General features: G+C 32.2%; 1 protein-coding gene across 1 annotated transcript; it reads left to right on the forward strand.

Moving 5' to 3' along the window:
- Positions 1-2231: 2231 nt before the first annotated feature.
- On the forward strand, positions 2232-14367 carry VHA-A2 (vacuolar proton ATPase A2). Its single transcript, XM_068627121.2, has 18 exons — positions 2232-2560; positions 3160-3204; positions 3998-4117; positions 4211-4318; positions 6863-6973; positions 7069-7242; positions 7995-8132; positions 8427-8534; positions 8729-8836; positions 8963-9111; positions 10052-10205; positions 11912-12072; positions 12174-12380; positions 12579-12762; positions 12859-12942; positions 13040-13233; positions 13430-13489; positions 13854-14367. Exons 1-18 carry the CDS (start codon positions 2411-2413, stop codon positions 14053-14055), a joined length of 2457 nt encoding a protein of 818 aa, XP_068483222.1. The 5' UTR covers positions 2232-2410; the 3' UTR covers positions 14056-14367.
- The last annotated feature ends 214 nt before the right edge of the window (positions 14368-14581 follow it).

Genomic DNA, 14581 nt, shown 5'->3' on the forward strand with positions numbered 1-14581 from the left:
CTTCTCGTCATTAATTATGTTTCATTTCGTACAAACTATTTAATGTACAATTGAATAAAATATTAAATGAATGATTATCTTTCATTTATTTTCTTTTTTATGATCAACATATACTTATTTAGTATCGTCTTATATCTCTTATATTTATTTTATTTGGATTTTTTTTTATATCTTTTATCTTTAACTTATTTTGTTTTGCCTTTATTTTATATCTTTTATGTTTTTAATTATTTTTTTTTCTACCATTCTTTATTTATTTATGTTTTTTGTTTTTATTTTCTAGATTTATTTATTTTTGCATTTTTTTCTTCTCATTTTTAAGCATTAAGTGTAACATTTGCTTTATTTTTTTTTATGATTTTGCATTTAAGGTAGACACTTCAATATTATTTGTGTGTCCACTATTAATTAATACTAATTGACTTTGTTTTTTTTTATAATTATGTCCTGTATTTTTACTTAAAATTAACATGATTACATCATCAATAATAATAAAAATAAATATTAATTTATGTTTATAGATTCAACTTTTATGTTGTTGTAGGGTTTAATTTTTTATTTTCTTCATTCTTAAAAAAAATAATTTTAAACTAAACATTTTAAATTTATTACTTTTTATTTTTATTTTGTAAAATCTCATTTCTTTATTAATTAATTATATTTCTGACTATTTTAAACATTAAAAATATTTTTTTTAATACATTCAAAATTTAAATTATAAACAAATATTATTTTTTATTTATTTTTGAAATAGTGCTAGACAGGGAAATAAAAAATAAAAGGGTAGATAAGGAAATAAAAACAAAATGGTGCTAGATAGGGAAATAAAAACAAAAGAGTGTTAGTTAGGAAAATAAAAGTGTAAATGGTGCTAGATAGGGAATTTACCCGAATATTTTAAGTTGGATAAGATATTATATAATGTGATAAAATTTTAAACTAATAGCATGGGAGAGGTTAAGTATTTAAAAAAAAAAGTAAATGTGTAACAGTTAATAAAAAAATATGTAAAATAGACATTCTCTGAATGTATTTAATATGATTTTAGTTTTTTTTATGAAACATTGATTTGATGTGTATGTGTTATTATCTTTTATAATTTTTTAATTTTTAAAAAAATATAAATTTATGTGTGATTGAATGATATATTGATGTGAAAAATGATCTATGAATATTGTGAAAATGTTATTTTCAAGGAAATGAAATATTATATTGAAATGTTTTTGTTGTGTATTAATTCTGGAACTTTGTAAAAGAGATGATCGTAACTATTGTGATACACTGGGATCACACAGATGAATGTGTTTAGGTGTTAGAGTCGAAGAAAGTTCCTATAATTCATCTTGTGGTGCTAAAAAAATATATGTATTAAGTTTGGAATGAAAGTTGTTCTATTGATAATTCAAGATACATACTTAAATGTAGATTTTTAAGTTTAATTTCAATATAATAGTCTTTTGTATTATTGTATGATAATGAATTTCTAACCTGAATAATAAATATCATATATATGATATGAGAATTGAGAATAAACGTGTTATTAAATAATATGTTGTAGTATAAATTAAAAGATACTATAATTTTTTTTTAATGTTTATAGTAGTTTGTGTTTTTTTTTTAATCTGTAATAATCGTATTTGATTACTACCGGTAATAAATATCACTAGGAGGAACTTTGGAATTAGAGGATAAAATAGAAAAAATATTTTATTTTTTATTATATATATTTAAAAAATTCATATATAAAGAGGCAATATTTTGTAACATAATATTATAAACCTATATATATATTAAATTTCATTTTATCATTTTAGGTAAGGTGATTGGGTGTTATATATTTTATTTTTAATTTCTCAGCTATTTATATGAAAACGTGCAAAGAACTATTCTCTTACTTGCATAGCTTAATTCAATATAGCTAATTATTTCTCTTCATTTTTTTTAGTTTTTTTATTCTGTTTGTTTTCTTTAAAAAATTTAAAACAATAGTAAATATTTTTCTTAATAAGGGAGATGAAAGATAAAAAAAAGAAGATAACATCAAATTAAAAAAGTAAATATAAATCAACGTATTATCAATGATAGTAACAAATGTATCCACCAACCATAAATTTTTTTCTTCAATAATAATCATAATTATTAATTGTAAAAAGGAAACTGATATTATGTAAAACTTAAAAGGTATAATCGTTAAATTTAGTGCCAGAAAAAATAGGCGAAAAAAAAAAAAATGAACAAGGAAGGATCGTGAAGAGATTGGAAGGTAGTGATTCGATAGGGGGATTTGAGAGAGAGAAGAGAGAGGGTGGAAAGAGACGGAGAAAGTCTCTCTGAAGCCGTAGCTGAGACTGAGATCGATCAGTGCCTCGATCATCTGTCTTTGATTTCGTAGCAGAGAGAGCGAGAGAGAATGGGTGAGGTAGCGCGTAGTGGATGTTGTCCTCCGATGGATCTGTTCCGTTCGGAGCCGATGCAACTGGTTCAGCTCATCATCCCAATCGAATCTGCTCACCGCACTGTCTCCTACCTCGGCGACCTTGGCCTTCTTCAGTTCAAAGATGTTAGTACTGTTTTCTTCTCCGATAAACCCTTCCTTACTTCAATCGTCTTTCGATTTTTCGTCGCTAACTCGTAGTTAGGTTTTCGTCCTCTCCTAATCGGCTTATCTCTCTCATCGCATAATTCATCTGCTTATTGATCTGAAAAGAGACTGCTATTCTGTTTTATGTTCGCTGAGAAGTGCAAGTTTACTGTCGTACTTAATTGGCCTGTTTCTGAATGGTGATTAAACTTAATTTGATGATTTTCTCGAAATTGATTAGTTAATTGAACTTAATCCCGGTGATTCATGAATCTTGGGTGAGTGGATGCGGAAAGTAGTGTTTGATTACAGTTTTTTGATGTTAGAATGCTGAAGCAGCGGGGACGATGTTATTGATAGTAACCTAGCAGCGTGATGCAGTTTTTTGTTTTTTTCATAATTTTGGTTTGTATGTATGTTTTTAATTAAGTTACACAGGACTGTTTGGATCAGATTTGGGACAAATGGTTATCTTAGCAATTAATTAAGCAGGCTGTTTCCTTGTGTTTATGATATGAAGCATGATGTGCTGCTGCTTTGAGAGGTCTTTCTAAGCTTAATGTTTATGTTGTTTTCAGCTCAATGCAGATAAGAGTCCTTTTCAGCGGACCTATGCAAATCAGGTACGTTTGTTTTCTGCTATTAATAAGCCACTTCTTTGTTTCTGGAACCTGGACATAATGTTCTTTTTGTAATAAAGTTTTGTGGAGATGTCTTGCAATGAATTGTTTTCAGTGATGATTATTGCTGGTCTTGTCTGTAATTCAGTATTGCTGTTCTACAAAACCTTTTAGAAGGGAACAGTAATCAGCTGAAGAGCCCAAGCCATCCATTGATGTGGAAATGTTTTGACTTTCCCTGTCAGCTATTGTTTTTGGAATATTATTTGAAAATGATGTACATTTTGTCTATACATTGCACACCTTGTATCATATCATTTTAGTTACAATGCCAAAATTTTCCATAGGGGAAGAATGGCTAAGGTAGCGAAGAATGAGGGAAGTAGAGAGTTTTTGATAGTGGATTAAAGTTCTCCATTGGAGTTATTGTTTCTTGCCCATTACTTAATTTTGGAATGTAGTTTTGTTATATATATATTGATTGTATGGTTGGAGTATAACTTGTATCTTCAAGGAGGTTTCTTTGGCACAACAACTGATTTAGGTAAAGACTGTTTGACATCTATTTGGTGTAAATCATATGGGTCTCTTTAAGTAATTTTCTTCTATAGGTTTGCTGATGAAAGGGGCAGCTTTTCTCCATTGATGTTTTCTTTTTCTCTTTGGTTTTGTGATTCTTCACTTACATTAAGGGGATTTGTTGTCATCCACACTTACATTTTGTTGTTTTATCAACAAAAGTATTGATGTTATATTTTTTAAATTTGTTTGGGGATTTATTTTGGTCGTTGTGAAGATAAAAAGATGTGGAGAGATGGCTCGGAGACTGCGATATTTCAAGGAGCAAATGTTGAAGGCAGGTGTTTCACCAAAATATTCCACAACACCAGTTGATGTGAACATTGATGACCTTGAGGTACATGAGCCTGCTTGTGGACAGAGTTTGTTTCCATTTTGATTTTATTTCGTTTATAATTTATAATTTGATATCTGGCCTGTCTTGTAACAGGTAAAACTTACAGAAATTGAGTCAGAGTTAACTGAGATGAATGCAAATGGTGAGAAGTTGCAACGATCATATAATGAGCTTGTGGAGTATAAGCTTGTTTTACAGAAGGTATTGTGCCTATAAGGAATACTCTGCCCTTTCTGATGTGTAGCTATGAAAATAGCTAAAAATAAGAGTAATTAATGACTTCTCCTTAATCATATTGGAAAAAGTGAAAATAGAAAATATTTGTGTTAGAATGTCTCACGTTTGCTGGGAATATGACCAAAACACTACTTATAAGACTAGGGGAATCCTCCCCGTGAGCTAACTTTTGGGGTTAAGTCAAGCTTGATCCACTTCACTTCTAATATGGTATTAGAACCTATCCAATCTTAAAGCTGGCCACCTGCAGATATTCATCCCTACAAACCCATGCTCCATACGTCCAGTTTTGGTCTCTATGGGGTGTGTTAAGATATCCCAAATTGGTTAGGAATATAGTTAGATACTCATAATAAGACTTGGGCAATCCACCTGCTCCAATCTAGTTTTGGGGGTTGAATTACGCCTGGTTCATTTCTTACTATGGGTATTTCTGTTATATGCTAGAACTAGAACATATGCAAGTTTCACTTTTACCTATCGTGTATTGGATCATCTATTTTTTGATTTAAAAAAAGCATATAACCAAAATGCTGCAAATATAGTTTTTACTGTTTTTATTGAACTCAATTAAAATCCAATATGGGCAATTGAATCACTTCTGAACTTTTATTTTCTTCACTTTGTAATCCTTAGCCAAACTCATTTTATTTCCATATGGTTGCATTGGGGGCTTCTAGACTTATATTATTCCACTTCCTTGTTTGATTGATGCATTAAAATTAATTTTAGCATAAGTAATTGTTGCATGGTGGTGAATACAAATGAGGAATTGATAGAATGATCAGTTTTAGTGAACAACTGGGAATAGGAACAAGAACTTTCCTCAATAAGTACCCCTTTCAAAAAGGGATTTCTCGTTTGTACACACTATTTCTCTCCGTGTATCCCTTCATCCTATTTCTCCCTATTAATCTAATTGACATCCTCTCTAACTAACTGACTGCCCTAACAATCATTAACTACTATTCCCTGTCCTTCTATCCTGAAATCTGGTGGTCTAAAAATAGGACATGCGATATGATGCAAAAGAAATGTGCCTAGACATGCTTTCTGCTAGCTAAGGAGGGATACAGACTTAGATATACAAAATGCTTACAAAATTACACAATTTTACCTAAATCAGTGAATGAGAGGTATATGTGTTTTCATTTTATGTTGTATTCTTGTTATTTTGTAAGATTGAAATTTTAGTTGTATGTGTTACCCAACTTTAGGGTTAGGGTTTAAGGTAAGTGCCTTGCCTCTTTTTGTAACATGTATATATATGTACTCATACACACACACACACATTAATAAAAGGCACAACAGGGTAGGTTAAATACGTTGTGCTTTCTCCATTTTGTTTATTAAAGTTGGTATCAGAGCAAGTATGATCCTGCATTGTCTTATCCTTGGTTGTCTTCTACAACATCTGCCTTTTCAATAATTTGGAGACCAAGTCGTGTTACTTCAACAATTTGCTGTGTTTTCTTCATTCTTATCTTCCTAGGGATCAGTCAACATGTTCTCGCACTCCACAACGAAATGGTATAGCATAGAGGAAGAATAGACATCTTATTGAAATTGCTGGCTTTCTAATGTTGACTACTAATGTTCTTGTTCATCATTGGGGAGATGCAGCCTGTTTCCTATTCAATAGGATGCCTTCTTCATCCGTTGAACATAAAGTTCCTTACACTATAATTTTTTGAAATGATACTCTATATCATGTCTCTCCACGTGTGTGGGTGTACTTGTTTTGTTCATAATGTTTTTTCAGGTCTAGACAAGCTTTATGCAAAGGCTATTAAGTGTATCTTTTTGGGTTGGTTGTCTCATTGTTAGGAGATCTACTACATGATATTGTGTATTTCTAGGAGGGAACCTTATATCTTAAAAGTAAGAAACAAAGTGTTATTGCCCGATCTAATGCTGAATATAGATATATGGTCCTAGCTACATGTGAACTTGTGTGGATTAAACAACTCCTTCAAGTGTTAAAATTTTGTGAAAATGAGGAGAGTTGTATTGTTGCAATCAAACAACTCTTCATATTGCCTCCAATTCGGTGTTTCATGAGAGATCTAAACATAGAGATTGTTTGTAATTTTGTTAGAGAGAAGTTGTTGTGCAAGAATCTTATTACTTAGTTTGTCAGCTCTAATGAACAACTCCCAGATATTTAACTAAATCTCCAAGAGGACCTAAGATTCAATTTATATGTTCAAAGCTTGGTGTATTGATCTACATGCTCCAGCTTGAGGGGGAGTGTTGAAATGTAATGTTATTTTATTATTATTTCTTTTGTATGTACCCAACTTTAGGGTTTAAGGTAAGTAAGTACCTTGCCTCTTTTTGTAACACACATATGTGTATATATATATACATATATATATATATGTATTTATGTATCAATAAAAGGTACAATAATGTAGGTTGAATACACATATTTCTCCATCTTACTTATTCAAGTGTATAAAACTTATGCTGCAGACCAATTGCTAAATAGTTATTGCCTTTTTTCAGGCTGGTGAGTTTTTCCGCTCAGCTCAAAGTCGTGCCATAGAGCAGCAGAGAGAATATGAATCCCGTCAGCTGGGTGGTGAATCTATGGAAACACCTTTATTACAGGACCAAGTAGACTTCTTATACCATCTCCGTTCTAATTTTCTTTTGTACTATTGACACTAATCTTTTAATGAATTGTTCTTGCTGTTTGTTGTGTTGTGAAGGAATTGTTAGGTGATTCATCAAAGCAAATTAAGTTGGGGTTTTTGGCAGGTCTTGTTCCCAGGGAAAAGTCTATGGTATTTGAGAGAATTTTATTTCGTGCTACTAGAGGAAATGTATTTTTAAGGCAGGCTACTGTTGAGGACCCTGTCACAGACCCTGTTTCTGGAGATAAGGTGAATCCCACCCTCCATATTTTTTACAAAGAATGTTTGAAATAAAATAATGAGTTGGATTATGCAGCAAGCTATTTTTGCTTTCATTCTAGCTGATAGAAAGATCATACAGAAATCATGTGCTGATGCATGTTAGTATAGATGAATTCATAGGCTCAGTTTTTTGGATTCTGTATGTGTGCTATAGTGCATAGTTACACAAACCCTATTAGATAAAGTTAGTTTGTTGATTTAACTACTTAGGTTTGTTCAACTTTGTTGGCTTTTGGTTAATGTCAAATTGTCAATGATATATTTTGCATGCACATATCACAGCTTGCCATCAAAGATTTATAGACAGATTCCTCTGTTAATGACGTCTTTCCATTTAAAATGTGAATAGAAGATAAACCTCTTTAGTTGTATTGTATCTTGGGTTTCTAATTATATTTTATTATGTTAAATACTTAATATTGTCCTTGTATGTTGGGCTTGTTGGGATTAGAAAATTTAAAAAACGGAGGTGATTATTTATTTTGTGATAAGCTCTATAGTCTTCTATTTTAATAATAAGACTGGCTACCTGCTATTTGTATTATGCTTCTAATTAATATGTCTCTGCTGTTGCCTATAAATCTATGGGTTCTAGTGAACCTATAATAAACGAGATTCTTCATTGTTTTGCTTAAATAAGTTTCTGTCTGTTGTCATATATGTGTGTGTGTATTGATTTATATTCTATTTTATGATGACTTATGGATGTCTACCTGCAGACTGAGAAAAATGTTTTTGTGATCTTCTATGCTGGTGAAAAAGCAAAAGCCAAGATTCTTAAAATATGTGAAGCTTTTGGTGCTAATCGTTACCCTTTTGCTGAGGAACTTGGAAAACAAGCTCAAATGATCACAGAGGTTCGTATTGGTTCTTAATTTTCCCCTGGAAAATCTTCTGTATCTTCCCCGCCCCGACACAGAGGTTCTTAATTGATTCTTACTGGAGAAAGCAAATATTGAACAATAAAATAAATCAGTTTTAGTTGCCAGTAGTTGGCTTAATCTTTGCTTTCCATGTGTCAATAGCATTTATCTAGCCAAGTTGTTTTATTTTGTGTTTTATTTGAAGATGCTTCATCCATTTATATGTTTGTTCAATGTATTATAGTTTTTGGCTTTCTCCCAGAACTGTTTCAAAAAATTCACCTGCAGGTTTCTGGAAGACTTTTAGAATTGAAGACCACTATTGATGCTGGACTACTTCACCGGAATAACTTGCTAAATACTATTGGGGCTCAATTTGAGCAATGGGATGTTCTGGTATGTCAAAAGTTAAAATTAGCACTATTCTGTATTATTATGTGATGAATTAAATCTACATGCCTATCACCTACTTTAATGCTTTTGATTTGATTAGTTATAAATTTTAATTCTCAAGTATTCAATTTAATTTTAGATTTTTCTTTATCTGTTGCCATTACTGTTTAATTTCTCTTGACAATGGATTCATGAAGGTGAGGAAGGAGAAATCTATTCATCATATCCTGAACATGCTGAGCCTTGATGTGACGAAAAAATGTCTTGTGGCTGAGGGGTGGAGTCCTATCTTTGCAAATAAGCAGGTATTTGTTGTTAGTTATTGTGATTTTTTTATTTTATAATGAATTTTCGTTTTACCTAGCCAGAGTTAATACCTTGGTGGTTTTTGTAAGATTGATTTTGTGAGATATGTTACCTTGAATTTTCAGATCCAGGATGCATTACAGCGGGCAGCATTGGACTCTAATTCTCAAGTCAATGCCATTTTCCAAGTTCTGCATACCAGGGAGTTGCCGCCTACCTATTTCCGCACAAATAAATTTACTTCTTCTTTTCAAGGAATTATTGATTCATACGGGTGAGAACCATACTGTTTTCTTTCCCCCTTTTTTTTTATCCCTTTATTTGTAGTTGTGTGAGCTGAAAGTGGAGTTTAGTTATTGATAATATGTGTGGAATAAGTGCAGCATTCATATTGTGTGCATGGCCATGTGTTTATAATAGTTTGGACTAAGTTTAATGTGCTAAATGCCGTAGGAGTTCAGATATACCAAAATAATACTGTTTATAGTTGCAGGTCATCACCGATATAGTTAGATCAGTCATTTTCACCGTCTGTGAAATATTTGTTGTTCTCCTTCAGGAAGTGGACCCTTACACTAGCTCTACCAATGTTGAAATTTTTATTTTGTGGATATATATGTGTGTGTGTGTATGTAATATTATTACTAGTATACCATCTCCAATTTGTTGTTCGTTACACTTGGTTTATGGTCCACTTTTATAAAAATCTGACCTGTAAATGAACTTGTTTAAATTGAAATATTGATAGATGTTTCATGTATTGAATATATCACTTTTACATGACATTTACACATAGTTGAAGGTGTATCTTGGCTCCACTAGGTATTTTTCCAGCATTTTATTGCAATATAAACTACTAGGTTGAGTTGAATATGCCAGCAGCAAACTCAAATAATTAGATTAGAAACTACTGAAAACATCAAATTCAGAGATCACGTGGACAAGATTTGAAACCTGTATGTGTTGATTTATTATTTAGAAATGTGAATTCTGATGTCCATCTGTATCTTCGAAGGGTTAGAAAATGATTTTAACCCATTAAAGTGCCTTAATTTTGAATAATATTGATCAAATCAAAACTTATATTGTAAGGTGAAAGAGTGACTGCTGCAGTTATATTCTTATCAATTTAAGAACTTGTTTCTTTGTATGTTCTACTTTTGTTTTTGAAAGATATTAGTCTCATACTTTGAACTTTTATACTAATATTTCAGGGTTGCTAAGTATCAGGAGGCAAATCCAACTGTGTATACTGTAGTTACCTTTCCATTTCTTTTTGCTGTTATGTTTGGCGATTGGGGGCATGGAATATGTTTACTACTGGCAGCTCTATATTTCATAATCAGGGAGAAGAAACTTTCTAGTCAGGTAACCTTTTAGTTTTGACTCTTCCTTTAAGAAAAGTATAAAAAGCTATCTTTTATATTTTAATAGGAGAAATTAAGTAGTTTCTCCGCCTTAGTAGAAAATATCTATGCATTACCTTCCTGGGAATCTATGAAACTTGGATATTTGATATGATACAGATGCAATACCCCTAGGACATGGGAAAATGGGAAATTCTTAAAAATTCAAGACATGATATGGCCCTTATACATTTTTCATTCATAATCTTTGTATTGTAAAGAGACATTGATCATTTGACGATAACCACAATTTACAAAAACAGCACTGGTAATTATAACAAAAAACCATATTTGCATAACTTTCTTTTTCTATATCAAATTATGTTAATCAGTGGATGATAATCATAATTTACAAAAACAGCATTTGTAGTCATAATAAAAAACCATATATAGTTAACTTTCTATTGCCTATAATATTTTTTCTATGGACATGTTACATGCTTTTCTGACAGTTTCTGAATGTCACTAAAAGCGTCATTAGTCCTGCTCTAAAGAAATCTTAGCTCTATTTTATTATCTACTGTTAGGATGTATAATGGCATCTGAACAAGGACAGCTGTTAAGTCAATTAGGCAATTTGTTAGTTAGTTTGGATTAATTAACCAGTTAAAAGAGATTGGTGATAGATAAGGGGAAATCAGATTGGGGAAGAGCATTCCGTGAAATTGACAGTTTGTGTCAGTGAAAGGGAATCCTTTGCAAGGGAATCCTTTTCAATTAGTGTTTTATTCTTTTGGTTTAATCTCTTATATTCCCATCATGTTTTCTAAGTTTCTGTGACCTACTATTTACTATAATTTAAGGATACAGAGGAGAAACTAGATCATTCCGTAATTTTAGTTGTATTCAAAGTATTGGTGCCACATTTGAGTATTTCCAATGTTAAAAAGAGTGATTGGGGGTTCATGGCTGGCTGCTAATGCTTACATTTTGACTAGGTTAGAGTCCTTATGTATAAATGAAGACCTTGGCAGTCTATAGCTTTAGGTATCTATGCAAAATTGTTCTTTCATATACCTTAAATATTTTAAGGGTTCCAGCAACTGCTTTCCTACTGTGAACTTTTTGGGGCATGGATTCTTTTTAGAGTGCCAAGAGTACTGTAAAAGACTATAGTTCTTTTTTGAGCTGGAGGTAGTCCTCCTCTCCCTTTATGGTGAGGTTGGATTTAGGTATTCAACTTTTGGTCCCTTGGAATTGTTGCAAAGGACCTTGCCGACATGCTAACTAACTTTTTTATTATCATTTCATTTATTGCTATTAACCAGATAATAAGTAGTATTTTAAAGAAAAATTGGTGAAATCCATTTCTGATTGACATTAAGAGACCATTTAGTCTGAGAAAATATTCTGTTACAAAAATACCAGTTTACTTGTGCTTTATTTCCCATTTTGAAATGTTTGTATAGGAAACAATGGAAATAGTTTCTACTGTTTTCTGCACAAATTAAACTGTTTCACTGTTTCCTATACAAATCTTTGAAGTGAAAACTAAATAATGCCTTTTATAATTAAAATGTAAAAATAAAATAAAAAATCCCAAATCAAATGATCCTAAATTTTCCATTAACTTGTGCTTGGTATGTCTTTTCTCTTGCATAACTATATTTTAGGTATTTGCATGTTTTCAATCAGTCTACTAACATGGTCTCATGGTGTAAAAAACAGAAGCTTGATGACATCACGGAGATGACTTTTGGAGGTCGTTATGTTATTTTGATGATGGCGTTGTTCTCAATCTACACTGGTTTTATCTATAATGAGTTCTTTTCTGTTCCATTTGCACTCTTTGCCCCCTCTGCGTATGATTGCCGTGACCTTTCTTGCAGGTAATCAAACCTTTTGACTGGTAGCATTTTAATATTGTAATTTATGCTTTTAAAATTTAATTCAGCATCTCTGTTTTTTTTATACGGTCTTTCTGATGCAGGGATTCTACAACAGTGGGCTTGATAAAAGTGCGTGACACTTACCCTTTTGGAGTGGATCCTGTATGGCATGGTACACGAAGTGAACTACCATTTCTGAACTCATTGAAAATGAAAATGTCAATTCTTCTTGGAGTTGCTCAAATGAACCTTGGAATTGTCATGAGCTATTGCAATGCCATATTCTTTAGAAACAGAGTGAATGTGTGGTATGTTTTAATCAGTAATATTTGTTATGGAGAAATCTTACTCTATAGAATACAAGTCAGGGTAGAAAACAATTAATTTGTAGTTTTGTGCAGTTATTTGCTTCTGCAATCAATTCACTGATTCTTTCTATCAGTGTACAGTTTCTTACTAATTAATATTAATGTAGAATTTTTTTTACTTCAATGTTTCACTCTCAGGTTCCAGTTCATTCCCCAGATGATATTTCTCAACAGTCTATTTGGCTACCTAGCCCTTCTTATTATTGTCAAGTGGTCTACTGGTTCTCAAGCGGATTTGTACCATATTTTGATCTACATGTTCCTGAGCCCGACTGATGATTTGGGTGAGAACCAACTATTTGTTGGTCAGAGAAATTTGCAGGTTGGTTAGCTTCCAACTCCATCGGCATCTTTGTAAATCTTAAGAATGTACTTCTATATGAATAGTACTTACGTTCTTTGTTTTATTTTTTACCAGCTTGTGCTTTTGCTTCTGGCTGTTGTCTCTGTCCCCTGGATGCTGGTTCCAAAACCATTTATTTTAAAGAAGCAACATGAAGCTGTATGTTTACTTTCTTTAGTACTTGAGTTTCCTCCTTGTTTACATGGAACTATTATATCTGTTGTAGTTCTAACTTGTAATATTTATGCTACTTCAGAGGCACGGGGTTGAATCCTATACACCGCTTGAAAGCACAGATGAGAGCCTGCAAGTGGAGTCAAACCACGATTCCCATGGTCATGAGGAATTTGAGTTCAGTGAAGTCTTTGTACATCAACTTATACATACCATAGAATTTGTACTTGGAGCAGTCTCTAATACAGCTTCTTACCTCCGTCTATGGGCCCTTAGGTATGTCTATAAGTCGCAATTGTTCTATTCTAATAGTAATGCTGAAGTCCCACTAGAGAAACAAGTTTGGAACCTCACGTCATGCAGTTTATTACCTTTGTTTCTCTGTTGGTCTATAGATATGTTTCATGCATATATTAAAATGCATTTATGCATTGAATGATGTTTGACTGGTGTTTTCGTTTTTTGTACCCAGCCTTGCTCATTCAGAGCTATCAAGTGTATTCTACGAGAAGGTTCTGCTGATGGCATGGGGGTATGTTTAAAATTATAAATCTGTTACGTTTTCTTTCTTATGACTCATGATGTCGATTGTGGAGGGTAAGAGCGGTGAACGCTAAACCAATTGAAATTATTCAGCGTGACTGGGCTATTGCGTAACATATACAAGTGGAAACTTAGTAATTTATCGTCAAAATGCACCTATTTTGGAATTTTATGTTTTTAAAAGTAAAGGATAAATGAATATGTTACGCAACAGACTTGCTGGATCCTTTCTCAAATGTACCTAGTTCTTGTTGCTCGTGGTTTATTTTCTAGAATCGATAACTTTCCCCCTCTTAAAATTAGCAATAGTTTGTCCGGATAATGACAGGTAATTTCTCCGCCTGATGTTACAGGTACAATAATGTGATTATCCTGATAGTGGGTCTCATTGTTTTCATCTTCGCCACCGTCGGAGTGTTACTTGTCATGGAAACTCTGAGCGCCTTCTTGCATGCGTTACGACTTCACTGGGTGGAGTTTCAGAACAAGTTTTACGAGGGCGATGGTTACAAATTCCACCCTTTCTCGTTCTCCTTACTGGATGATGAAGAATGATATGCTATAAATCGCATTAATAAGAACGAGTAGTTATATAGCTTTGGACTTGTATTGATTCTTTTATTTGATGTAAGTAGTTAGTGATTACTGTCTGCAGCTTTGTATGCGGTGGAATCCTTGAAGGTTTTTTCATCAAACGTGTTGTTTTGTTTATTTATCCATTGAGGGAAATAAATATTCCCAATTAGGGGAGTAACTTCGTTTGAGCTAGGCAGGGTGCCCATGTGTAATAATAATTATACTTGCTACATAAACTTAATATTCATGTATTTATTTGTTTTAATTTAAAAGCCTTTTTTTATGTCTTAATTTGTGTAATAATTGAAATAATTTACTAGTATCTAAAAATGAATTTGTAAGTGATTTTTTATGCCCTTTTTGAGCTGAGACTTGTTTTGGTCCTTGTGATTAAGGACGGCAACGAATATAGAGATCGTTTTTTTTTTCTGTTGGAAAAATATCTGTAAATTATTTTATACTTTCTAGTATTAATGAACTTTTTTTTTATATTTTTTAAGTAATT

Source organism: Phaseolus vulgaris, chromosome 11 (genome assembly GCF_051622355.1).
Source record: "Phaseolus vulgaris cultivar YP4 chromosome 11, ASM5162235v1, whole genome shotgun sequence".
Taxonomy (NCBI): Eukaryota; Viridiplantae; Streptophyta; class Magnoliopsida; order Fabales; family Fabaceae; genus Phaseolus; species Phaseolus vulgaris.

Excerpts from the sequence above, each read along its gene's own strand:
- VHA-A2 (XM_068627121.2), top strand. The coding sequence starts at position 2,411 with ATGGGTGAGGTAGCGCGTAGTGGATGTTGTCCTCCGATGGATCTGTTC. Across the intron at positions 8,535-8,728 it reads TTGAGCAATGGGATGTTCTG|GTGAGGAAGGAGAAATCTAT; the intron begins GTATGTCAAAAG and ends GGATTCATGAAG. Across the intron at positions 9,112-10,051 it reads GGAATTATTGATTCATACGG|GGTTGCTAAGTATCAGGAGG; the intron begins GTGAGAACCATA and ends CTAATATTTCAG.